The 27020-nt window shown below is 39.4% G+C and overlaps 1 protein-coding gene across 2 annotated transcripts in view; it reads left to right on the top strand.

Annotated features, from left to right (window-relative positions):
* The window catches only part of vsnl1a (visinin-like 1a), a 219969-nt gene extending 193620 nt beyond the window's left edge, over nt 1–26349 (top strand). For both annotated transcript variants that reach the window (XM_051925609.1, XM_028796838.2), the window contains exons 3-4: nt 3667–3882; nt 23797–26349. In XM_051925609.1, coding sequence (XP_051781569.1) covers nt 3667–3882; nt 23797–23994 — 414 coding nt within the window. In that variant the 3' untranslated portion in view covers nt 23995–26349. The remainder of the gene's footprint in view (nt 1–3666; nt 3883–23796) is intronic.
* The last annotated feature ends 671 nt before the right edge of the window (nt 26350–27020 follow it).

Genomic DNA, 27020 nt, shown 5'->3' with positions numbered 1-27020 from the left:
CATCTAGGGGGTATCCTGACCATATGCCCGAACCACCTCAACTGGCTCCTCTCAATGCAGAGGAGCAGCGACTCTACTCCGAGTCTTTCCCTGATAACTGAACTCCTCACCCTATCTCTAAGGGAAAGTCCATCTACCCTGCGGGATAACTCATTTCAGCCGCTTGTATCCGCAATCTTGTTCTTTCGGTCACTACCCAAAGCTTGTGGCCATAGGTGAGGGTAGGAACTTAGATCGACTGGTAAATCAACAGTCTCGCCTTTTGGCTCAGCTCTCTCTTCACCACGACGGACCGTTGCAGAGCCCGCATTACTGCGGATGCCGCACCAATCCGTCTGTCAACCTACCGCTCCATTCTTCCCTCACTCGTGAACAAGACCCTGAGATACTTGAACTCCTCCACTTGAGGCAGTAATGTGTTCCCAACCCGGAGAGAGCATTCCACCCTTTTCCAGCAGAGAACCATGGCCTCGGATTTAGAGGTGCTGACTCTCATCCCCGCCTCTTCACACTCAGCTGCAAACCGCTCCAGTGAGAGCTGGAGGTCACTGTCCGATGAAGCCAACAGAACCACGTCATCCGCAAATAGCAGAGACGAGATTCTGAGGTCACCAAATTTCTAGGCTGCACCTAGAAATTCTGTCCATAAAACTTATGAACAGAATCGGCGACAATGGGCAGCCCTGGCGGAGTGCAACCTCAACAGGAAATGAGTTTGACTTATTACCGGCAATGCGGACCAAGCTCCTGCTCCTCCTGTACAGGGACTGAATGGCTCGTAACGTCGAACCTTGTACCCCGTACTCTTGGAGCACACCCCACAGAATGCTTCAAGGGACATGGTCGAATGCCTTCTCCAAATCCACAAAACACAGGTGGACTGGTTTGGCAAACTCCCATTCCCCCTCCAGGATCCTGGCCAGGGTGTAGAGCTGACCCAGTGTTTCACGGCCGGGACGGAATCCGCATTGTTCCTCTTGAATCTGAGATTCAACTATTGACTGAACTCTCTTCTCCAGTAACCCTGAATAGACCTTACTGGGGAGGCTGAGGAGTGTGATCCCCTTATAGTTGGAGCACATCCTTCGGTCACCCTTCTTAAAAAGGGGGACCACCACCCCGGTTTGCCAATCCAGAGGCACTGTCCCCGATGTCCATGCGATGCTGCAGAGACGTGTCAACCAACACAGCCCCACAACATCCAGAACCTTGAGGAACCCAGGGTGGGCCTCGTCCACCCCAGGGGCCCCGCCACCTCAGAGCTTTTTATCTACCTCGGTGACTTCGGCCCCTGATATGGACGGGCCCCCCCGGAGTCTTCCAGCTCTGCATGCTCTAAGCAAGACATGCTGGTGGGATTGAGAACATCCTCGAAGTATTCCTTCCACCGGTCAATAACGTCTGCAGTTGAAGTCAGCAGGGCCCCATCTCCACTGTATACAGTGTTGGTGGAGCACCGCTTTCCCCTCCTGAGGCGCTTGACGGTTTGCCAGAACCTTCTCAATGCCAACCGAAAGTTGTTTTCCATTGCTTCCCCAAACTCCTCCCATGCTCGCCACACGCTTGGCCCGCCAGTGCCCCTCAGCTGCCTCTGGAGTCCCACTAGTCAACCAGACCTGATAGGACTCTTTCTTCAACTTGATGGCCTCTCGAACCTTAGGTGTCCACCACCGGGTTCGTGGATTGCCTCCACGAGAGGCACCGACAACCTTGCAGCCACAGCTCCATTCTGCTGCTTCGACAATGAAGGCTTGGAACATGGCCCATTCAGACTCAATGTCCTTCACCTCCCTCGGAATGAGATAAGTTCTACCGGAAGTGGCAGTTAAAGATCTTTCTGACCAGTTCCTCTGCCAGATGTTCCCAGCAGACCCTCACTATACGTTTGGGTCTGCCTGGTCTGTCCGGCAGCCTCTCTCGCCATCTGATCCAACTTATCACCAGTTGGTGATCAGTTGACAGCTTGGCCACTCTTTTCACCCGAGTGTCCAAGACATAAGGTCGCAGATCCAATGACACGATTACAAATTCAATCATCGAGCTGCAACCTCGGGCATCCTGGTGCCAAGTGCACTTATGGACACCCTTATACTTGAACATGGTATTCGTTATGGACAATCCATGGCCAGCACAGAAGTCGAACAACTGAACACCACTCAAGTTTAGATCGGGGAGTCCGTTCCTCCCAATCACACCTCTCCAGGTTTCACTGTTGTTGCTGACATGAGCGTTTAAGTCTCCCAGCAGGACGATAGAGTCCCCAGGAGCTGCACTTCGCAGCACTTCCTCCAGGATCTCTAAGAAGGCTGGGTACTCTGAACTGCCGTTGGGCGCATAAGTGCAAACAACAGTCAGAGTCCTTCCCCCAACTTGAAGGTTCAGGGAAGCAGCCCTCTTGTCCAACGGGGAGAATCCCAACGTGCAGGCCTTGAGCCAGGGGGCCAGAAGCAAGCCCACTCCTGCCCAATGCCTTTTACCCACAGCAACTCCAGAATGAAGCAAAGTCCAGCCTCTCTCAAGATGAATGGTTCCAGAGCCCAGACCGTGCATAGAGGTGAGCCTGACTATATCTAGCCGGTACCTCTCATCCTCTCGCACTAGTTCAGGCTCCTTCCCCGCCAGAGAGGTAACAATCCATGTCCCAAGAGCCAGTTTCGGTAACCAAGGGTCGGAACGCCAGGGCTCCCGCCTTTGGCCACCACCCATATTACATTACACCCGACCACTATGGCCTCTCTTACAGGTGGTGGGCCCACAAGAGAGCGGAACCACGTTGCTCCTTCAGGCTGAGCCCGGCTGGGCCCCATGGTCAAAGGTCCAGCCACCAGGCGCTTGCCAGCTAGCCCCTCCCCCGGGCCTGGCTCCAGGGTGGGGCCTCGAGTACCCTTTCCTGGGCAAGGGAACGCCGATCCTTGATTTAAATCCATGTGCGGTCTCAGGATCAAGTTTGTCTGGATGTTCATCTCAGACCTGTTTGCCTTGGGAAACCCTACCAGGAGCATGTAGCTCCCGACAACATAGCTCCGAGGATCACTAGACCGCGCAAGCCCTTCTGCCACGGCAAGGCCTCGATCCAAGAAGGGTGTAATGGTTGTATTATTTATATACAGTATACTTTATATATTTTTTCTATGCTGTTTGTCTGTCTTCTGCTAAAGGGAGTGGCTCCCAAAACAAAGAGATAATTCACTTGTTCCAATTTCACATATTCTAACTTGTCAAAGCCCAATCCACGTATTATCTAACATACTCTGTCATAGTCCTTTCACCTGAAATCAATGTGAAAATGGCTGCTGGGATCTAAACTCAAATCTGGTGTTGGCTTTGTTAAAAAAATATTATCACTATGGGGTCACCAAATTTATTTCTTTAAGGTAGATGTTTAAAACTAACCTTGGTTTTGTAACATTAAAATCATCATCTTTACTTGCTGGTTTTTGAATTTTTATTTGTGAATAATAGTGAGTATCTTACAAGCAAACATAATTTAAAAAAAGACTTTTTATTTTTAAAAGTAAAAAAAAAACTACCTTTTTATTTGGACTTAAGTTAGCTCATGGAGAAAGACAAATAGAGTAATGAAGAATTTTATATGATGAAGATTTATAATAATAATATGTTTAATTTTCACAGTCTGTAATCAGTGCTGTCCTTCTTCTCTTCTAGTTTTTCCCGTATGGTGATGCCTCTAAATTTGCCCAACATGCCTTCAGAACCTTTGATAAAAATGGAGATGGAACGATTGACTTCAGAGAGTTCATCTGTGCATTGTCTATCACATCAAGGGGGAGCTTTGAGCAAAAGCTGAACTGGGCATTCAACATGTATGATCTGGATGGTGATGGAAAAATTACAAGAGTTGAAATGCTGGAGATTATTGAGGTATGTCTGAGCAGGGATATAACTTTAATGGGAGATGTTAATCTAGGAATTTGTCAATTAAAATCTGGTAAAACACATGAAATTTCAATTAATGAATCCTATCCCTAGCTTAAAATAAAATATTGTAATGACTTAGTTATATCATTACTATACCATTCACAATTTTTGATCTTAGTGTAAAAATATTTCTGATACACTGGAATGAGTGTCAAACTTTCAGCCCTACCATACAGCAATTACATAAGTGATTTACTCAGGAGGCCACCTTTAGCTCATTTAATTAGTTTGTATTTAGCTCAAAGAATAGCTGAATTGTGCTAAATCCAGAGTTCAGTAAGTAAACTCTTCAAACGAACAATTAGGGTTGTGAGTTTTTAAATTATTATTTTGAAAATTGTAGGAGGTCTCCAGTTACAGCACATACCTGAAATTAATAAGCTTTAAAATAGGTTTGTTCTTTTGGTGAAATTTACTTTGTTTTACATTGTAATTGTGCCCTCTTAATTAACATGGAGAGTAAGCCACTAGCATATTCAAATGAAGTAAAATTTTATTATACAAGAGAAGAAAATAATAATAACAATAAACTGAAATCAAGCACAGAAAATAATGTCACCAAGCCTCTTTCATTGATGATAGGATTCTTCACACTTGTTTGGTTCCCCACTCTCTCACACATATTTCTTCTATCTGTCATCTGTGTTATAAATAATGTTATAATGTTATGTGGATGCTTTTCATGAAGGAGCCTTTTATATCTCTTAATCAGTTTACTCCTGAGGTAAATTATTAATAATTTCAAAACTACCTTTACTACTTTGACTCTAGGCTGCCTCTTAGAAAATGACCCTGTCAATTAAAATGCTGGAGCTGACTTTGAACTGCCAGCAATTTACAGTAGCAAGACCCCAATAGATTGCATAGACCTGCCAGAACTCCACAGTCAATAACAGTGCATAGGCACTCTTGTGCCTGTGCCCTGTCTGAAAACAGAACCTGCTCCTCTAAACAGAATTTACTCCCCTTCCATTCATAAACATCCCATGTTGTAAAGGAAATGTAGCTCTGGGAGCCTGTATGCACATTATGGTACAACCACAGTGTACTAGTTGAGACTGACTCAAGACAAATTCTATGGACCACCATTCTTGCCCTGATATTGCGGTTGTTTGTTTTTTGTGCAGCTACTTCATTTTCCATAGTAGACACTCTGTCTGTATATTTCAGTTATGCCTGTGGGCAACAAACACCCCATTAACAGCTATAAATAAAATAGAAGTTAACAACAGCAGTTTACAGAATATGAAAGTAAGGCACTTGTGTCATAAAATAACATGTAGTATTTAACATTCCTCATATTTCGGCTATACTCATGTACATTATTGTGGAGTTTTGTTTTGCACTTGCCAATCAATTATATAAGTTCTGCTGTTTGTGGAGAACTGGAGATTTAAAGCAATCATGTTAAAATTAGGTTTTGCCCAATTATTTTAAAAGGAAGAGTCAGATTTTATGTTTCAAATAGAATAAATGTATATATGTGGCATTCATAATTCAGTATCTGTTTTTATTGTAACACATTTAAAGACTAATATGTATAACTGTTAAAAGAGTTTCTGTATACAATTTTGATTTAATCACTAAATATTCACCTGAAAACTCCAACACCTTTTCAGGGATAATATATATGTGACAACTGCTCTCAGGGCTCATTGTTCAATCACTTAATAATTGGAAACCTTTCTACCATTTTCAGTTATTTCATCAAAAAAAAAACCACATCATTTCCCAATTTTTATTATATTTATACACTCTCTGCCTATGTGAGATGTAAATGTAACACTAAAGGGACATTATGTGCGAATCCTTCAGCGGAAACATTATGAGTTAGTCAAACACGAGAGACTTGCCGGAAAATTGTGACTACCGCAGCTTCAAAGGTTTGCATTCATACATTTAAATGAATTTCCACAAGAAAACAGCAACAGCTCAAGCAACATGCATGGTGATGAAGCGTGGGAGTTTATGTACTGTGAAAATGACTAACATCAAAGTTAAAAAAAAAAAGCAAGATCTGCTCCATAGGATGTTGTGGTGTTATGCAACACACATTTAGCAAAGAGCATTTCACAAATTCTCTCAGGGTTTTTCAGAACTGCTCTGACAAATGTGTGACAGTGAATTTTATAAGATTTCAAAATACAGGGACATCTGATCCATCCGAAGTAATGTGTTTTTGTAGACAATATAAAATCATGTATCTTTTGCAACAGAAGACTATACATTCTAATGGATTAGGTCATTTTATTCATTGTAGTAGGCTAAACCTGATCCAGACTTTTTCCTGTCAATTCCAGCAGAAGCTCAAAACTTTCATTGTGAAACTACACTAGTGGGTTTAACTCTTACAATATATTGTATGCAGGCGGCATGGTGGCGCAGTGGGTAGCGCTGCCGCCTCACAGTTGGGAGACCTGGGGACCTGGGTTCACTTCCTGGGTCCTCCCTGCATGGAGTTTGCATGTTCTCTCCGTGTCTGTGTGGGTTTCCTCCGGGAGCTCCGGTTTCCTCCCACAGTCCAAAGACATGCAGGTTAGGTGGATTGGCGATTCTAAATTGGCCTTAGTGTGTGCTTGGTGTGTTTGTGTGTGTTCTGCGGTGGGTTGGCACCCTGCCCGGGATTGGTTCCTGCCTTGTGGTATGTGTTGGCTGGGATTGGCTCCAGCAGACCCCCGTGACCCTGTGTTCGGATTCAGCGGGTTGGAAAATGGATGGATGGATATTGTATGCAGTGTGCTATGTTCCACTAGGAAAGGTGATATAAAACCTTGATGTCTTTAATCTCATCTTAACCAATAACTATTCTGCATAAAACATAGCATAACTTCTTAATCTTAATGTTTAAAACTTCCATGACTGCTGATACAAGCGGCTCAATGTTGTAGCATTGTGCTATGATGGAAGCTGAATAGTGTTCTGTGCTACAATACTTTCAACCAACATGGAAAGTATAAGAAAAATTAATTGTAGTTATATGATGACTCATAGAGAAAAGCCAAGCAAAATGACACCTTTTATTGGCTAACTAGAAAGATTACAATATGCAAGCTTTCGAGGCAACTCAGGCCCCTTCTTCAGGCAAGATGTAATACAGAAACTGAAGTTTCCTATGTTTATATACACACTCTGGGACAAGAAACAACATTGGTAAATATTTAAGTGAGAAATTTTGTATGTAAAAAATTAATAGATTCATTCAGGCTAGGGTTAATTTAGCAAGAGAGAAAAGAACAATGTATTGTCAAGATCTCTGGATAAGATAACTGTCCAACAAAGTCTTTTGAAGTTTGTAATGAGTTTTTTCAAAACAATGTGGGTCTGTAGACAGGTTGTCTGTCATTCTGAGAGATGTAAACAATCCTCATATCTGGCCATAAAACTCTTGTCTTTATTCAATCCGTGTTGTAAAGTATTAAATTTTAGCATGAGTTTAACTTCCCATTCTTTTCTCTCTTGCTGTGTTTTGAAGTTGCCCATAAGCACTGTGACCTTAAAGTCCTTCTCACAGTGTCCATGGCTGTTGAAGTGGGCCGCCACAGGAACATCTGTGTTGCCATGTTTAATGTGGAACCTGTGTAAGTTCATTCTCTGGCGGAGTGTTTGTCCAGTTTCTCCCACATAGAGTGCAGTGTCAGGACATTTCATGCAGAAAATTAGGTAGACTACATTAGATGATCTGCAGGAAAATGATCCCATGATGTGATGTTCAAGTCGGCAGTGTGGTATAACTATACGGTCTGTATCATAGATGTGGGCACATGTTTTGCATCTTTTCTGTAGGCATGGAGATGTGCCATTTTCTGTTGGTTCACTTAGGGAGCCTCGGACAATTAATTGTTGAAGGTTTGGTGGTTGTCTGTATGCCAGGAGGGGAGGTTCAGGAAATAAATTTTTCAGTGTTTGGTCATTGTTTAGTATTGGCTGAAGTTCTTTTATAATTTTTCGAAGTGTTTCAAGATGTGGGTTGTAGGTGACAACAAGGGGGATGCGATCCTTGTTGTCTTTGTTTTTATATTCCAGAAGGTTGTCTCTGGGTATGGCAGTAGCTCTTCTTATTTGAGTGTCTGTTGTTTTTGGGGTGTAACCTTGTTTGATGAAATCTTGTCTGAGCTCCTGCAGTTGTTGATCCCGGTCTGTTGGGTCTGAGCAAATACGATTGTACCGTATTGCTTGGCTGAAAATAATGGAGCGCCTTATATGCTTGGGGTGGAAGCTATCATTTTTCAGGTAGGTCCGTCTGTCTGTCGGTTTGTGAAAAATAGAAGTTACAAGGGTGTTGTCTTTCAGTTGAACGGTGGTGTCAAGGAAGCTGACTTCTGTTTTTGAGTAATTCAGCTTCAGCTTTATGTTGGGGTGAAAACAATTATATTCATTATGAAAATGGAGGAGGTCCTTTTCACTGGCAGTCTAGATTATGAAGATGTCATCTATGTAACGGAGATACAACATTGGTTTTACGATGCACATTGACATGAAATCTTCCTCCAATTTTGCCATAAAAAGATTTGCATAGTGAGGTGCAAACCGACATCCCATTGCAGTCCCCATTTGTTGTAAGTAGCAATCCTGTCCAAAAGAGAATAGATTATGTGTCAGAGTGAATTTTATCATTTCTATTACTGACTTTGTGGGTAAATCATGTTGTTTGAGGTACATTTCACATGCCAATATGCCATCATCATGGGGGATGTTAGTGTAAAGTGCCTCAACATCCATTGTGGCCAGTAAGGTTCCCTCAGGTAAGGGGCCTAAAGCAGACAGTTTTTTTAAGAAGTCAGTGGTGTCCTGGATGTAGCTGGTTGTGTTACGGGTGAGGGGTTTAAGGATCTGCTCCACCCAACCTGAAACATTTTCTGTAAGGGAGCCAATTCCTGAGATTATAGGCCTTCCTGGGTTCCCTTCTATGTGGATTTTAGGAAGCATGTAGAAGTAACCCATTTTGGGGTTCTCAGGAATTAAACTGTTTACATGATCCCTGATGTCAAGAGGAAAGCTACTTACTATTTTTTTTAGTTCCTTTTTGTAGAGATCTGTTGGGTCTTCTTGCAGTTTGTGATAATGCATAGTATTGGACAATTGTCTTTGTGCCTCCTGTATGTAATCTGATGTGTTCATGATGACTAAAGCACCCCCTTTGTCTGCTGGTTTGATAATGATTTCTGTATTTTCCCTTAGTGAATGTACGGCTCTCCGCTCATCCCTAGTAATGTTTTCCATCCGATTTTGTTGCCTGTTTAAGATTCCTGTTTTCACTCTCTGTCGGAAGCAGTCTATATAATTATCCAGGGTAGAGTTTCTGCCAGCTTCTGGTGTCCATGTGGATTTATTGGTGGGGTTGTTGTAACTGCTTGTTGTTGGTTCCTGTGTGTTACTGTTTTCTTTCTTGTGGAAAAATTCTTTTAGTCTGAGTTTTCTGAAGAATTCTTCCATATCACTGCAGAGTCTGATGTTGTCAATGGGCTTTGCAGGACAATATGAGAGTCCCTTTGTAAGTACCGACATCTCTGCTTCATTTGGAGACAAGTAAGTAAGCTGGAACCATTTAGGTGTTTGTGGGATGTCACAGTAGTGCAGAATGTCACTATCTCATTTTTTTATTCCATCCATCCATTATCCAACCCGCTATATCCTAACTGCAGGGTCACGGGGGTCTGCTGGAGCCAATCCCAGCCAACACAGGGCGCAAGGCAGAAACAAACCCCGGGCAGGGCGCCAGCCCACTGCAGGGCACACACACACCCACACACTAGGGACAATTTAGAATCGCCAATGCACCTAGCCTGCATGTCTTTGGACTATGGGAGGAAACCGGAGCACCCGGAGGAAACCCACGCAGAGACGGGGAGAACATGCAAACTTCACGCAGGGAGAACCTAACTACAAGGCAGCAGCGCTACCCTCTGTGCCACCGTTCCGCCCTCATTTTTTTATTTTTTTATTAATTTTAATTAAAAATAAATAACAATCCACACAATCAAATCAAACTTAACAAAACCAAACTTCATCCCCCACCCAAAAGAAAGAGAGGAGAGCCAGCCAACAAAGCAAATCTCTAAAGCAGCAAGGAAGGAAGAGTATCCTTTGTTGTGATTTAGAAACTTATTCTAAAATGTTATTGATTAGATCCTGTCATCCATCCATGTATCCATTTCCTAAACCGCTGAATCCGAACACAGGGTCACGGGGGTCTGCTGGAGCCAATCCCAGCCAACACAGGGCACAAGGCAGGAACCAATCCAGGGCAGGGTGCCAACCCACCGCAGGACACACACAAACACACCCACACACCAAACACACACTAGGGCCAATTTCAGAATCGCCAATCCACCTAACCTGCATGTCTTTGCACTGTGGGAGGAAACCGGAGCGCCTGGAGGAAACCCACGCAGACACGGGGAGAACATGCAAACTCCACGCAGGGAGGACCCGGGAAGTGAACCCAGGTCCCCAGATCTCCCAACTGCGAGGCAGCAGCGCTACCCACTCATATTTTTTAAAAGTTTTGAAAAGATCCTCTGAGTGAGAATCAGATTTGTTCCAATTTTAAATAGTATAGGACATCAGTGCACCCACTGACTTAAAAGTGTTAAGTTGGGATTTTTCCAGTTGAGCAAGGTAAGTCTATGTGCTAGTAGTGAAGTAAAGGCAATTACAAATTGTTTGTCCTTCTCCACTTTAAGCCCATCTGGGAGCACACCAAGCACAGCTGTTAATGGGTTAGGAGTGATTTGTGACACCAAGGCTATCTGATAGGCATTCAAAGATTTTTGTCTAAAACAATGTTAATCTGGTGGATGCCCAAATAAATTGTGGCTCAGTGAGGCTGCAGCTAGATTGCAACCTTCACAGGTTGAACCATGCCCTGGAAACATTTTGGATAATTTTAATCAAGATAAATGTGCACAATGGAAGTTTTTAAGTTACATAATTGAGTGGTTTGCATTTATAGAGTTAGAGTGTATTGTGTGCATGGCTACCTTCCACTCCTTTACTGAAATGTTAAGTCAAAGATCCTTTCCCGATTGTGTCCTGGGATTTTTGAAAGGAAGGAACTTTAAGTTGTTTTTAAAATTGTGGAGATACTATGTGAGTCTTCAAGACTGATCAGTATTTCTTCTGGAATAGAAAATAGCTTTCTAGCTTGAAAGTAGTGGAAAAATTGTGTTGATGAGAAGTTAAATTTGAAGCTCAATTGCTCATAGGATTCAGGAACATAGATTTATTATGACATGGTTCCAGGCATTACTCAGCAATTATCTACTGGTCTCAAAGACCCTTCTTGATGGGTTTGAGAGATTTTCTGCAACTATAATCGCCATCAGCTTCTCATTGTAATATTCATACACCCACAATGTGCTGGGATATATCAGGGTGATCACCTTGCCTCATGAAGACCAATGATTGACCCTCACTGAAATATCATTCAGTTATCTGTACAGCCAATGATTAGCTCCTACTGAAACATCACACACCGTCAGCATGCTGTAGCAGTAGTGTTAGGAACAGTATAATCTAACCCCATGTCCTTTTGCATACCTGGCCATGCTGATTTCCCATAATAATAGTAGTAGTGGGAGTAATAGAGGCAATATTATTGCCACAGGTACAGTTTGATTTTTTATGCAAGTTAGAAAACCGCCTCTGCATTTAGCTTGTTTTTTTTTTTTTTTTGCTTCACAAATGTATCATTCAAATTCTGGTTAATTTATAACATTAAACAGAAACTACTAGAAGGACATCAACTTTATGTGTGCAGTATGATTTTTAATAATAATAGTAATTCATTGCACTTTTCTCATTGTATTAGTGCATATTGAAATCATTTTTAAGTGAAAATGTATTTGTAAAACAAATTTCATAGCCTGCTTATCTTGACATGGTTATGAAGCAGTAACCGATCCCAGCAGAAAGTAATACAATAAAGGGTCATAGCATGTTATTTTTATGTTAAACCATGATCAATTTATAGCCTATAAACAGTAAGAATATTCATCTAGACATTATGAAACACAATTAGTATAAACAATGGACTGGTGCCTATGCATCAGGCCTAAAGTCAGGTACCAGCAAGACACTAATCAGTCACAAGGTTCATACACACTCAGTCACTCACACTTGAACTAGCAAAATGAGAGTTGCTAATTAATCCAAAGAATAAGCTACACAGACATGAGCAAAACATATAGACTTCACATAGACAGTGACAGGTCTGTGATTTAAATCCCGTCTCCTGCAGATGTGATATGAATTAGGTGAGTTTGATAAATGGACAAATGGATTTTTATAAGCTTAAAAAGGTTGGTGGTAGGATTTGTGATATGATAGAGAAAAGCCATTGACAGCGATGACTTCTGTAAGCCATAAGCCTTGACAAAACATAAAAAATGTGTTCTTATTAAAGTATAAATTACCAGATGATAAGATAAAAATGAAAAAGATTTATATCTAGTTAATCATGAAAAACAAATTGATTTAATGCCTAAAATATAATTTAACAAGAAAATTATACTTTTACAAGTCCAAAATAGTCTTAAAAGTGTATCAATATTGAAAATAACTGTTTGGATTTTCCTTGTTTTAAATTACTAACTGGAGTACATTATTTATAATGTGACAAGGATAACACCATTTACAATTTAATAGCATAATTTTAAATGGGAATCACTTTTTCATAAGTTTTAAGCACAGCAGATACAGTCCAGCACACTTTGAAATATTAATTTTTGATCATCATTTATAGGGTGGTTTGTACTCATTTTAATACTGTTATAAAATAAACAAAAGTATACAAAGAAGAGTTAGAATCCCAGATGATATAATCATTTAATTAAGGGTTGCAAATAGAAATGCAAGGTAAAGGAGAATGGAAGGATCAATCAGTGTCCGTTGAAAAGTAAAATGTCATCTCAGGTATTCTCCAGTCCAGTGCCACCTTGCTTCTGAGCTGAGGTAGTTTTATATTGTGAGGTACAGAAGTTGTTTACCATGAAAATTATGTCAAAGCCTGAGAATGGGAATGGAACTTTTAGTTCACAGTCAGTTACAGTCTTCCTCTGATGTTCATTCATAGTATCTTTCATAAGGCTCTTCTCAATCTCACATGTCTAACACTGTTCATTCCAGAGAAAGAGTAAAGGTTAAGAAGCTCATGTTCTATGAAGGATTTACCTGACAGATGTCTGATATTATTTGATAGTAAAAGAAAGGAAAAAGACTGAGAGCTCAACAAAATTTAAATATAGTTGTTACTTTTACTTTTCTAAGTAGAGTTAATAAGGTTAATAATTATTAAGCACAAAAGTTCTTAGATAATTTGCCAATCAATTAGTCACACTAAGCAAATAATTAAACAGAAACTGAATAAACTAAGGAACTACTTTTTAAAAGTTGAATAAAAAATATAAAAACAATTGAAATAAACTAAACTAGCAAACTTAGAAAACTTAATACAGGACAGAATCAAATACTGAGTCTTAATTACCAAAAAAAATGTACTCCAAAAAAATACCAGGGATCTGCAGCTCCCAGAAAATGCAAAACCCTTAAATCAAAACAAAAACGCCTACATGGACAAACTTTGACAGAAATGTGTCTTACAATCACACAAAAAAGACCAGCCCAGAGAAAGCAGAGGGACTTTTCACAATCATGGCATAAAAGGTTGCATGTGTTCTTCGTGTCATCCAGGGTGAGCTTCAATAGTGTCAGGAGAACCCTAATTTTAAACCTTTTGCTCCTCCATGCATCTAGTTGTTCACCAAAATATGACCAGCTCTAAGGTGTTTTTATTCTCCTCTAACTGACTAATAAGGCTGTTCTTCTAGCTAACTATTTATACAGTCCATCTTTGCCTTTGAATTTTCTCTGTTCTCAACTCAAAGTGTGGCTATATGGTCCCACCAATCAAGTATAAACTTGAAATGACCTGTGCAAAATCTATACAGTGTGTGTGTATAAATATTTAGTAAACACAATATATTATTTTTAAGTAGAATGTACATAACATATATAGGCAGAGTAACTTGAGATAAAAAAATGATTTAAAACCAAGAATGTGTTTTTTGAGTAAGTTGTAATTACAGAAGAAACTGTAGTAAACTCTACTCAAAATAGTTGAGGTAAAGACCAACTGGAAAATAAAACGTGATGATAAATTTGTGCATTTACACAAAAAAAATTGTGCAACCACTTACCATAAAAAAATCAATTAATTTCAAAAATGCATATTTTTTAGTGTACAACATCAATGTTGGTGGTTCATGTGATGTTTGTTAAGAATTATACAGTAGGTTAAACTTGAAAAGAAGTAAGCCTGGTTTGGAACAATGGACCAAAGTGTAAAAAAACCTGGAAAAAGTGAAAAAAATGAAATTTCTAGCTTTTCTCCAGTTTGCCAAGCGTAAATAGGCAAGTGCCGATATAGCACCAGCCCTCTTAAAGCCCTATGTACAAAGCAAACTGGGAGTGACAGTATGCCTTGGTCAGTTCAAATGCTTGTACAGTTCAGTAATTGGATCCCTCATGGACAGGACATAGAGGAGGTGGATATTATACATAGTTCACAGTATTATTTCTTTTCACCTGTTCTTTTCTATGGAATTGCATGGCATTCATTAAAGAAAAAAATACAGGGGGCATTTTACTCATAATTATGATCCTGTTTTGTAATTATGGGAAATTAAGTCATAATTATGAGACCCGTATCTCATAATTACAAGATCTTACCTTGTAAGTATGAGATACTAAGTCATAATTACGAGAAAAAGCCCCCTAGTATTTTTTTTCTTTGGTGAATACAATATGCTTCTATACTTTTCTGTACAATGCTTACAATGTTCAATGCATTACATTAGTCACTTAAGTGTGCAGTCTGTAAACTCAATGCTGTATCTAGTAAGTGAATAGAGATCATAATTTAGTGTTTATTGCTTTTGATCTAAACTAACAGCCATACTAAGTGCACTACAGACCAGATAATACACCTCAAGCTAAGCATGTTCAGGCCCAGTCATAATACTGATGGAACTCCATCTACGAGAAAGCCTGGGTTGCTTCTGGAATAGGTGTTGGTAAGGGGGTGCTTACCCTGTGTGGATCTCAGTGCCCCAGTGCAGTGATGGGGACAATGAGCTGTAAAAATGGCATTGTCCTTTGGATGAGATGTAAAACAGATGTTCAGCCTATCTGTGGTCATAAAAGATCTCTGGGCATCCTTTGTAAAGAGTAGGGTGCTTCCAGGCTAAATTGTCCACCATGGCCTGGTCATTCTGGCCTACTAATTATCCCTTGTCCCTAATTGGCTATCTGTCTCTCTCATCCCTTCACCACCTAATAGTTAATGTGTGGTAAACATACTGACACAAAATGTCTTATGTTGCATCATACAGGTGCATACTGCATATTGGTAGTGGCTGAAGTGACTCCCCACTCTCTGTGTAAGGTGCTTTGAGTAATGAGAAAAGCACTATATAAATGCAGTGTCTTCTTTTTCGTCTTTAAACCTCCAAAACTTTGTAATAGTACAAGGGTACAAATCGAAGCGTTACATTCAAATCGGACTGAATCTACCACTTTTACAGGATCTGCTACAAGGTGAAATTATATTTATGCATAAATTTAATTTTTTCCTGCTAATTACCTATTTTGAATTGCAATAACCATTAACAAAGTCAAGTCACTAGGAAAAGCAAAAATTTATCTAAGGCAGGAAGGTTTTACTCATGCGATCTTGTGTATAGGATGTTCAAGAATGGGTGGCATGCTGGCAGTAAAGAGACCAAGGGTTTGTGTCTGGGTGCTTCAGTTTCCTCCCACAATCCAATGACATCCAGGTTAGCCTTTCATCCTGTGGTTGCTGGGTTAGGCTCCCACAACCCTGCTCAGGAGGAAGCAGGCTTAGAAAATGGTATGGTATGTTCAAGAGTAAGAAGCTCCAGTGAACTAATATTAGCCACTGGGTTGGAAAATAAAAAAAAACAAAATTGTATACATAACTACTCAGTTAACTTACATAGTACTTCTGATACATCCAGTTAACCCTTGACACTATAACTGAGGCCCATTGTCTTATGAAATTTACCAGGTTAAGCTGGGTAACACAACTATTACTGCAATAACTGTATGCTGTTATGAAAGGAAAGTTACAAATATAAATGTTCATGTGCACACTTTTGTGTGTATACCTAATTAATTTAACTTTAATTAATTGTGGCACTGTGGTGCAACATTTAGAATTACTACTGCACTAAGCTGCAGATTTTCATATTAGAACATGACTTTCAATCCACATTGAAGGTGACAGTACCTTTCAGCCTCTCTAATCCGTCTCTTCCAGACAGTGTATGTGTGATATTCGGTTGCTTTTACTACTGTTTACATGAACATTTCTGCTCAGCATCTTTTCTGCTACTTTAAATTAGGATTTGTAGAGTTCACGTTTATCTGATTCTTTAACAACATTCTCAAACCTGTTCAATACAATTCAGAGTTGTAGGGAATCACAGCCTATCCTGGCACTAATGAGCTTAAGGCAGAAAAAAGCCCTGTACAGGAATCCAGTCTACCACAACATCATGTAAGGCATACTGACAAGGCCAATGTGGACTCACCAATCAACCTAACAAGCACATCTTAGGGGATGCAAGAGTAAACCCTTCATATATATAGAGAGAACATACTAACTCCACATGGATAACAACCAAACATGAACATGCTGAACCTGTGAGGATGCATCACCATTACACCAACGTTAGGTTTGTTAAGCACAAAAGTACATGTAAAAGAACAATGAGAAGCTATTTATCACAATCTACAATCAGTAAAACAGATCCACCTTTCTGTTCATCCTTTTGCTGACCCACCAGGTTTACACGAAGTGATAAACTAGCCATAATGTTTTCTGAGTTTCTGATCTTTAAAATGTTTATGACAGAAAGTGTCTTGTACTTGTACTCATTGAAGTACAAATGATTTAAATCACAGAAGCAGAAGGGACTATCACCAACATTGTGTCATTTGACAAATTATTGCAAGATGAATGCACAAAACCAAGCTGCGCATTTTGTGATAGTTAACCTGAAAGAATATACAGTAAGCTCCTCTGATGATGCACTGAAGTATACAGCATGGCTCAAAAATTGTCATTATTGTGAGACTATGCAATAAATGTCAAAGCTCAATGAAAAATAAATATGAAGAGTAGGTTTCTGCAATAGGAAACTACTGCAATCTGTTGTCTACATTAACTTAAAAGAAGTTCTTTTCTCTTTGCTTTCATTCTTCACAGCCTCTCATTTTATTATTGCTTCTCACTGACCCTCACCCTGACCTTACTTTGTACATTTGGGATGTTTTTTTCCCCAGGCATCATTTAGCAGATGGACCAGCTTGCTGCATTTTTATGTTCACAGCAAGCTCATAACGCAAGATTGCTTGCACAGCCTGCCCTTCCACCCACCAAGAGGCAAGCTCATAGCTGTATGCCTTATTATAATATCTCATCTGCAGCCCGCCCCCAATAGCTGGAAGCTAACTTGTGGCTTCTGTCCTTATCAGAGATTATGTGCATACACTGTCACTCTAAAACTAATTCTACAAATTTATTTTATAAAAAAAAAAAAAAATACAAACACAAGTGGCTATATCAGGTCTTAGAACAAATTGCTGGCGGCCTCTCCGGCTGATTAGTAACAGTGGCGGCTGTGCTCCTATTTGAGCCAAATTCCCTTTGAGTTATTAAGTGAGTGCTGCACTTCTTTTGACATTTCCTTGGTTTTTGGCATAGCATGTATTTGACCTCTTGGTAGCTTGTATGATTCCCAGTTCTGTTCCTTCTGGTACTTTTTGTTTTTGCATACCAACTAATATTCACCATAGTAATATTCACCATTCACCATTACTTAAGCATTTTATGAGTCCCGTCTTGTCTGAGACCAGTGTAGTTCTCTAAATGGATGCAATTAGTTTAATTTATTGTTACCACTTCCCCTCCCCACAAAGGCAAACAGACAGTAAGTATTCTATCTCCCACACCCATCTATCTTTTCCATTTTAATGTGGACCACACTCACAGTAACATAGTTGTGTAATACTGTTTGTTAGTACAATTAAGCAAAGTGTCTAACACCTCTGTCACACTGCAATTTTTTTGGTCTGTCACCAGAAGACAAGTGCTACTTCACATGGGCCATTGCACGAGAACAAACCAGTATAGCCTCTGCAATAACACTGCTCTTACTTTTAACAACGTACCACCCACACAAAAGTTTTGGTAACACTTTAGTCTAGGTCCTGCAGAAATGCATTTATTACTCATTTACTCTTCTGTAACAAGACCTTAAAAAGGCTTGTTTTGGTTCTAATAACACCAGTAGATCGATATTTCATCTCTGTGAAGTGTGGCCTATTGACATGATGGTAAAATGACTTGTTAATATGAAGGATTGTCAGTTTTTATACTAAATATGTAATATCCAGAGAAATGTGACTCAGTTAAGCCACCACAGAGTACTCCACGATTAATTTGTGTTAGTAGGTTACATTGCAGAGCTGAATAAACACTTCACTGATGCTTTGTAAGAGAATGTTAAGGCCTTGTTACATATCAATAAATATGTAATAGAAACATTTTTGCAGAACCAAAGTGTTACCAAAATTTTGAATTGCTTTCACTAAGTATCTTTCCACCAGGGCACGTGTGCAAGTTGTTATGGAAAAATATGATACAGAAAAGTGTTTCACGTTTCCATAGTCCAAGGTAGGATTCCAAAATGTGTGTTGGTCAGCATGAGTACAGTGCTACCACCCATACAAACCTGACACTTCCTTTTACCATAAAAACCACATTCAGAGCAAGATGTGTGGGTAATTCATCATTAAGCATTTAAGAGTGGGAATACTAAAAGTTAAAGTTCAGAACAGCATTTGGGTTGATCATTTTAATTAATATCACTCAATGTAGCTTTGAAATATGTTGAATCACGTCCCTAATAGATAGATGCTGACACATTTTCTTTCCCCCTGCACAAACCACTCCCACTGGCTATTTATCTTTTACCTTGCTAATAAATAATTATACCCACCAAATTGAAATGCGCCAAAGTAAAAGAAAGCTCCTTCTTTAACATCACATGCAGTAATTATTGGCATTCTGACTTACATGTTAACCTGGCTGTACATAAATGAAATGAAAGTCTGCAAGTTGACTGAATGTGCACAGATCTATTTTGTCAAAACCGTTAAGTCAATGGTTCTGCACCCTAGGTTCAGATACAAGGCTGTTTACTGGCTGTGTGGTGTTTGCACATTCTTCCCATATTGGTGTGAGTTATTCTCTTTGCATTTTGTTTTTTCTTCGACATCCCTAAAATGTTGTGTCTTTCATTGACTGGAGCTTCAAAACTGGCCTCATATTAGCATAAGTGTAAATGAGTGGGTCCTGTAATGGACTGGTGCTCCATTCAGAGGTACTGCAGGTACTGCCTTGTGCCTGATGCTGCCAGCATAGGCTCCAGTTTAAGCAGGTTTGAAAGTGTTGTGTTATGTGTTTAAGAGGCAATTGGCTCTGAGCACTGCTAGAATTCCAGACATGGTGGAAAAAAAGCACTCTGAGGACACTGAACTGTAGTAGACTCATAAGCCTTTAGTCCAACCTTCACTGACAAGCTTTTCAAAGAGTTTAGACAAGTTATCTGTTGCAGTGGCTTCTAATCATGCCTGAAGTGGTACAAACACAATGCGGGGTAGTCTTTGACATTTTAAAGTCACCTAGACATTAGACAAGGATTATGAAAAGCCTGTGAAAATGTTAAGGATATACATTGTAATTGTTTGCTTCGTGAAAGGTCTACAGTAAATTCTTAAGTGTATGATACATATTCTGATATAAAACAATAGTGATATCTACAGATATGGTAAATGGCAAGCCTATACTTTAATTTGTTTTGGTAATGCCTTGGTTTTCTTGAGTTGTCCACAAAGGCTCGAAATATCAGCTGCCTTTCATATCTAAACCCTGATAATAGTTACTCCAATAATGTTGCATGCATTCCTGGGTCCTTCTGGGAAAGGATACTATGATGACAATCAATGCAAAAGTTCACAAAATGGCAGTGCCCACAACAAAACAAAATGGCGTCACAATAACAGTAAAATTTCAAGTCTTAACAGAGACCTTCTAGGACAAATAAATGTTATGATCTAATTCATTGGGCTAAAACACCCTCACTAGGATGTATACCTTCAAGAAAACAGCTTCACAATGATTATTACAAACTAAACTAATCAGCAGATCATAACATTAACATTCACTTATGTGGAATAAATGCATTTTAATAACATCATTTAAATGTACATAGTAGTGGTTAGTTGGTCTGGTGTCTTGTAAACCCAGGGTACAAGGATCATTTTACAGACTAGCAATATTTATAGGGGTTCTGCATGATGTTCTTGTGTCTTAACAGTGGGTCTCTCACTATTCTTGTTTCCTCTCAAATGAACTTAACATCTTGAGGTGCCGAGTCTTCCTCTCTTTTTTAAATGTGAATATTCTTGACAGGCGGATCGGTGCAGCATCCGCAGTAATGCGGGCTCTGCATCGGTCTGTCGTGGTGAAAAAGGAGCTGAGCCATAAGGCAAAGCTCTTAATTTACCAGTCGATCTATGTTCCTACCCTCACCTATGGTCATGAACTATGGGTAGTGACCGAAAGAACAAGATCGCGAATACAAGCGGCTGAAATGAGTTTCCTCCGCAGGGTGTCTGGGCTTTCCCTTAAAGATAGGGTGAGAAGCTCAGTCATCCGGGAGGGGCTCAGAGTAGAGCTGCTGCTCCTCCGCATCGAGAGGAGTCAGATGAGGTGGCTCGGGCATCTGATCAGGATGCCTCCTGGACGCCTCCCTGGTGAGGTGTCTAACCGGGCACGTCTAACCGGGAGGAGGCCCCGGGGAAGACCCAGGACACGCTGGAGGGACTATGTCTCTCGACTGGCCTGGGAACGCCTTGGGATTCTCCCGGAAGAGCTAGAAGAAGTGGCCGGGGAGAGGGAAGTCTGGGCATCTCTGCTCAAGCTGCTGCCCCCGCGACCCGACCTTGGATAAGCGGGAGACAATGGATGGATGGATGGATGGATATTCTTATGTACTTATGTTAAATTGGTTATTTGTAGGTGATTGGAAAAAGATGATCACTGCTGCCTTTATGCTGTATGTTTGTATTAAAGTTTTATTTCATATTCACCAAATCAAATTCTATGTGCTTGACATTGATATAGCAGTAACATTTTTACATTAGGTACTTCAAATTTTCAAAGATATGCACATTAAGATGATTGGAGGCTGTAAATTAAAACTTTTTAATATCCAGCTCTTTGAATATTTATGTTTTCTTTAATGCAGTATCAATAGACCTGTTTTATTTGGTCAGCACATAATACAATACAGTGACTCCCTCCATCGGTCAATAAGTTGTGTATATTCCCTTATATTTTATAATACACAAACTTTTACTTTAAATTACAAAATGTAAGGTCTGTACAAACCCATGAAAGGAGAGGTTGGTTTAGTGTATAGTCAGATAGTCTGACCTGGATTCTATTCATAGTTCAGTTAACTAATGGCTCTCTTAGATAAACATGTCTTTAATAAAAACATCATTCAGTTCATTGAAAGCATTTTTATGAGGTACAAGGAAAAAATTACTTTAGGAAAACATTTAATAAAACAGAAATAGCAGTTCCATAACAAAGTCAAGCTACATACATATTGCTCCCATAGTTTAATTTAAGATGTGCTGCTCTAAGCTTTTAATGACACAAAACATAGATGGTTACTAAGCGATACTTAAAAAATAAAGGTTATACGTATAAATTATTCCTTTGAATGCTAGCAGCATTGAATGGCACTTAACTTTTTTGTTCTTTAAGTCATATCTAGTGTGTAAGCATCAAAATATATATATTTAGACAAAAAAATTAATAAGGTAAACATGTACACAAACACTATATTTTATATGCATTGTAATTGTGTAAAAATAAGGAAACAGAATATCATAAAAAGTTCAGTACCAGCCAGGTACCCCCTTTAATAAGTGATGTCAAAACAAAATGAAAAAAAAAAAAAAACAATAACAAGAGTACTTGGTCCTCGTGAGTCTGGTAACAAAAGGGTTCTCTGTCATGGAGTTCTTAACACTAAGCAAGCAGGATCCAAATGGGCACTGACTTCCAGTGTCTTCACGGTTTAAATAGGACCTCCAAAGTAACATTACAGTAAGTCTCAGGGCACGTCCTCTGGTCCGCGGAGAGTGAGAAGAGGTGGTTGGCAATTGCTTTCACCACCCGCCCCCAAACCAAGTAGTCAACTGTCTTTCCTTGATTGAACCACTTAGGCACTCCAAATGCTCACATTTGACAATTTTTATAGTCATACATTGGCACATACATACATCCATCCATCCATTATCCAACCCGCTATATCCTAACTACAGGGTCACGGGGATCTGCTGGAGCCAATCCCAGCCAACACAGGGTGCAAGGCAGGAAACAAACCCTGGGCAGGGCACCAGCCCATGCAGACACGGGGAGAACATGCAAACTCCACGCAAGGAGGGAAGTGAACCCGGGTCTCCTAACTGTGAGGCAGCAGCACTACCCACTGTGCCACCGTGCTGCCCCACATACATATATACATGCTCAAATCTGCTTCATTCAGTTCAGATCACAGGTGACCATAGCCCACAGCAGCAGAACTGGGGTCAAGGTAGTAAAGAACCCTGATTAGAGGAGCATTGATTTACAAGGCACACACTCAAAAAAACCAAGTAAACCCTAATTTAAATATTTCAGTTAATAGAATATCTCAAGGCAAAGTTTATAATACAATATTTTATCAAGTAATATTTATATTGCAATAAGACAAAAACAAGTAAACCCTAATTTAAATGTTTCAGTTAATGAAATATCTCAAGGCAAAGCTTATATAATACAATATTTTATCAAGTAATATTTATATTGCAATAAGACTATTATAAAAAGTATTTGCTTAATTATAAAGTGGTTGAATCTGGACCATCAACGTAGTTGTAGTTGATTGTATAGCAGTAGCGAACCTTTGTTTATTGGTGAGCATTTTGTGCAGCAGCTGATTGCAGACAAAAAAAAAACCCAAAATCCCCCTGCTCCAAAGCTGCAGTGAGGTGATAACCTTATTTTATGGTAACTGAGAAGTAGATTGGAGGACACAACTCTCAAAATTTGGTATCAAAGGAGGAGTGCTTTATACAAATTAAAACATGTTACATAAAAGAGATGTTTCATTATAGGTATTGTGCATTTTTATTCTTAAACTAGATAACAAGGATATTCAAAAAATTAATAACCTACCAACGTCATTTTGTTTCTGTAAAAGTGTCAATAAATAGCCTGAGTGTGTGACAAGACTGCCCATCAGTTGTTTCTGTAGTGGAGCTGTGAAAGGCATCAGTATGAGACACATGAAGTAAGAAATCAATGCAGCCTAACCGAGCAACCATTAAGAGAATAACAAAAAGAGAAGGGGGACTCGGCAGCATATACTGCACTTTATAAAGAGCACACCATTATTTTCAGCAAGAGTCCTCAGTGTACCTTTCTCTTGAATGCTGCAGATTTTTACATTTGAATTCCACATACAGCACGTGCATTCTGAATTTTCACAGCCTGTCGACAAGGTTGTATTTGAATTGTAAACAAACCCCATCATTTCAGATGTTTAAATTAGCCGCAAATTTATTTGTTAACACAAATCACTATGTGCATTGAAAAAAGGGTCATTTTATGTTGATTATCATTGTTTTTTTTTTATCTTTTTCTATATTTAGGCTATTTACAAAATGGTGGGCACCGTCATCATGATGAAGATGAATGAGGACGGTCTCACGCCTGAGCAAAGGGTAGACAAGATTTTCAGCAAGATGGATAAGAACAACGATGACCAGATAACACTGGATGAGTTCAAAGAAGCTGCGAAGAGCGACCCCTCCATTGTACTACTCCTCCAGTGTGACATTCAGAAATGAGCTGGAATCAGTTCATAAAGGACTGCACAGAAGTTAAATGTTCCATTCAGTTTGCAGCTATCCAACGACACGAAAATAAACAGCATAAAAAATACAAAAAAATATTGCTTGGACTACCTTTAAATGGACTCGCTTCTTGTGTTTGAAACACTTGTGTGCATGAGAATGTTATTTGCTAAAGAATTTTAAAATATATATATATATATATATATATAATATATAAAATATATTATTAAAAAAAAAAACAACTGCCAAATGTGAAGTGTGCAAAGTCATTATCATCGAACCCTAACCCCTCAGAAGCTTGTGCATCAGTAATGTGCTGCGTTGAAATATGCTATTTAGTGTTCATGTTTACTGATGCTAGCTGTGTGTTTCATATACAGAGTAATATTAATGATTCTCAATTCCCATGGTAACGTTACCGTTTCTAATAAACCATTTTTCCATTCTTCTCTCAATTAGAATTGGACAAAGAGATGGATTCTTACATTCATCAGCCTGCTATTCTCAAATGTGCTTGTACTGTTGGTGAATATAAATGTAGTTTATTTGCATGCCTTTAGGTTCTGCCTTAATTCATTTGTCATTTCCATTCTGTAAATTAAAGAAAGGACAAAGCCTTATCAAAAACATACATTTCAGTAATTAACAAAAAAAAAAAAAAAAAACAACTTGCAGGTCCACTATTAAAAATAAAATAATAAAATAAAATAAAGAAAAATACACAATATTTAGTGTTTGGGATGCTAGGTGTAACTTGTTCAAATATCATTACAGTGGGAGCATGTTTCCTTATTTAAAGAAGAAAAAAAAAAAAAGAAAGTTGTTTGTATTGCTAATTTATTCTCTTCATTCATGAGCACATCCGCCCCTTTCATTTTTATTATTCTTTTTTAATTTCCAAGGCAGTGATTTGGCTATTGACAGAGAGATTAAACTAAACCTGGGCATCTTTCATGCAGCGCATAGCCTTTTTCTGTCTCGTGACTGGAAACCCCAGTTTATGGGTGGAAATTCTTTTTATTGGGCCTCCAGAGCATTACTGAGTTAAAATAATTCTGTACTTTGAATCTAATATTCTGAAATACATGACCTGAATAATTTTGTGGTGATTGATATATTTATTATTAGAACAATACGTCACCTACCTCTTTCTTTTGAATCAAAAATAATAATCGTCAATGTATTGCATTCTATAAATATTTAAATAAATGCCATTTAACATCCACCTTACCCCTATAAGCATTAACAATATTTTTACAAGTTTTGTGCCAAAGGATGATAAAGCATTGTATACAATAAAGTACATGTGGTCCTCTTTCTTGCTTTTCTCTCTCTATATATATTTTGCGCTCTGTCTCGTTTCAGTGTCCAACATGTTATACAAGAAAAACTTTGAAATGCAATTCTTTTGTCCCCATTTGTAAAAGCCAATCATTCCCAGTACGCCTTTGTTTGTTGCTCTGTCCCCTAAGCCAGTTCAGGAGCATTGCCGTTCTCCTATTTACAGTATTTTTTTAAAAGCCCTTTACCAGCCCATTTAAAGGGAGCCGAGTCACCTTTCACTGAAGATGCAGTCTTACGAATGATAGCTAAATCCGTTTTGCACCATTCATTTGTATCACAGCAATACGATTTGTCACTTTAAACCAATAATGGAATGCATTTCTGCAGTTTTGTGTATAGTTTAAAAGTGAAAAAAGGCATTTATAGCAATCCAGTCTATTGTGCTGCCAGTTTCTTCAAATCCTTCTAAGGGGTGGCACACCTTATGAACCCCTTCCTCACCAGAACAGGGGATGAAAAAGTGTTTGTTGGTTTTGTGGTCTGTGTTGGTGTTGGTTTAGTCGACTGCATCAGTAAGAATGATTTGAAGACAAGGTTTAGTGCGGAATGGGCAGGAGCATTAGGGGATGATATCGTGCTTTACCTGAGTAGGTGTAAGAGGTGCTAACAGAAATACACGAGACTAGCCCAGAGAGACACAAATCGAAAGGATTAACTTGACAGGGCGGTGGTTTGATAGAAGCAAAAAAGGGTGAAATCAGTGGGACCCCTTCAAATCTCATCCCCCCTCATGGGCACTAAACTGTTGCCGTTGGTTTCTTTTTCAAAGTCTGGCCTCTTTAAAGGATGACTACTTGACACTGATATCTAAATATCTATGCCTAGTGACAATTTCTGTTCAATATGACAATGTATTGTAATGAAAAATCAAATTCTGACACATGTAAAGTGTAAAGGATTTTTTTTTTTTTACATGTAGCATGTGATGTCTCCCTTAATGACATGGCTGCACTATACGTTGTGTTGTGAATCAAAATAATAAACATCTATGGGCTGTTTTCTGAATTTGTGCCTCAGTTATTGAATGTACTGTAAATGTATTAGCAGCATCACATCTGAAGACATGGAGCTTGCCTGCATTAAGACTGGGAGGCATGTTAGCACCTCTGCCTCACAGCTCCAGATCTTAGCCTGGTGACACGTGTAGTGAAGTTTGCACATTCACCCCGTGGATTTTCTCAGTTTTTGGGTAATTTCTGCCTCTTAACTGGCTCTGAAGGAGAGTGTGCAGAGATGTGTGCGCGACGGTGCCCCGCAAAGACTAACGTCCCATCCAGAGCTTGTTCTCCAGGTACTTCAGTCTGCACCTACAAATATGCTGTTTGATTATTATGTTTGGGATTGGCCTCTACTGTCTCTGCAGTGGAAAGTGTGTTTGAAAAAGAACAAGTGGCAAAGCAAAATTATAAAGAAAAGGTCACATCGCTTTAAAAAGACCTGCAGCGGGCAAATATGCCACTAGAATGAAACAGACATGAAATCTTCAGAGCAGTTGCTGTTGACCTTCACCACAGCCATTATTTTTCAGTTTATGATCTCCTCCTCCTCAGAATTTGATCCTTTCCTTTCCTGTCTTGTTAAAGTCTGTGTATTTGTTATCTCCAGTCCTATCTCCCACCCGATCAATAAATCATTAGCTTCTGGCTCTGTTCCACTTACTTCTAAAACAGACCTTG

This window comes from Erpetoichthys calabaricus, chromosome 3 (assembly GCF_900747795.2).
Source record: "Erpetoichthys calabaricus chromosome 3, fErpCal1.3, whole genome shotgun sequence".
NCBI classification, from domain to species: Eukaryota; Metazoa; Chordata; class Cladistia; order Polypteriformes; family Polypteridae; genus Erpetoichthys; species Erpetoichthys calabaricus.
This window is presented reverse-complemented; position numbering and strand designations above follow the sequence as displayed.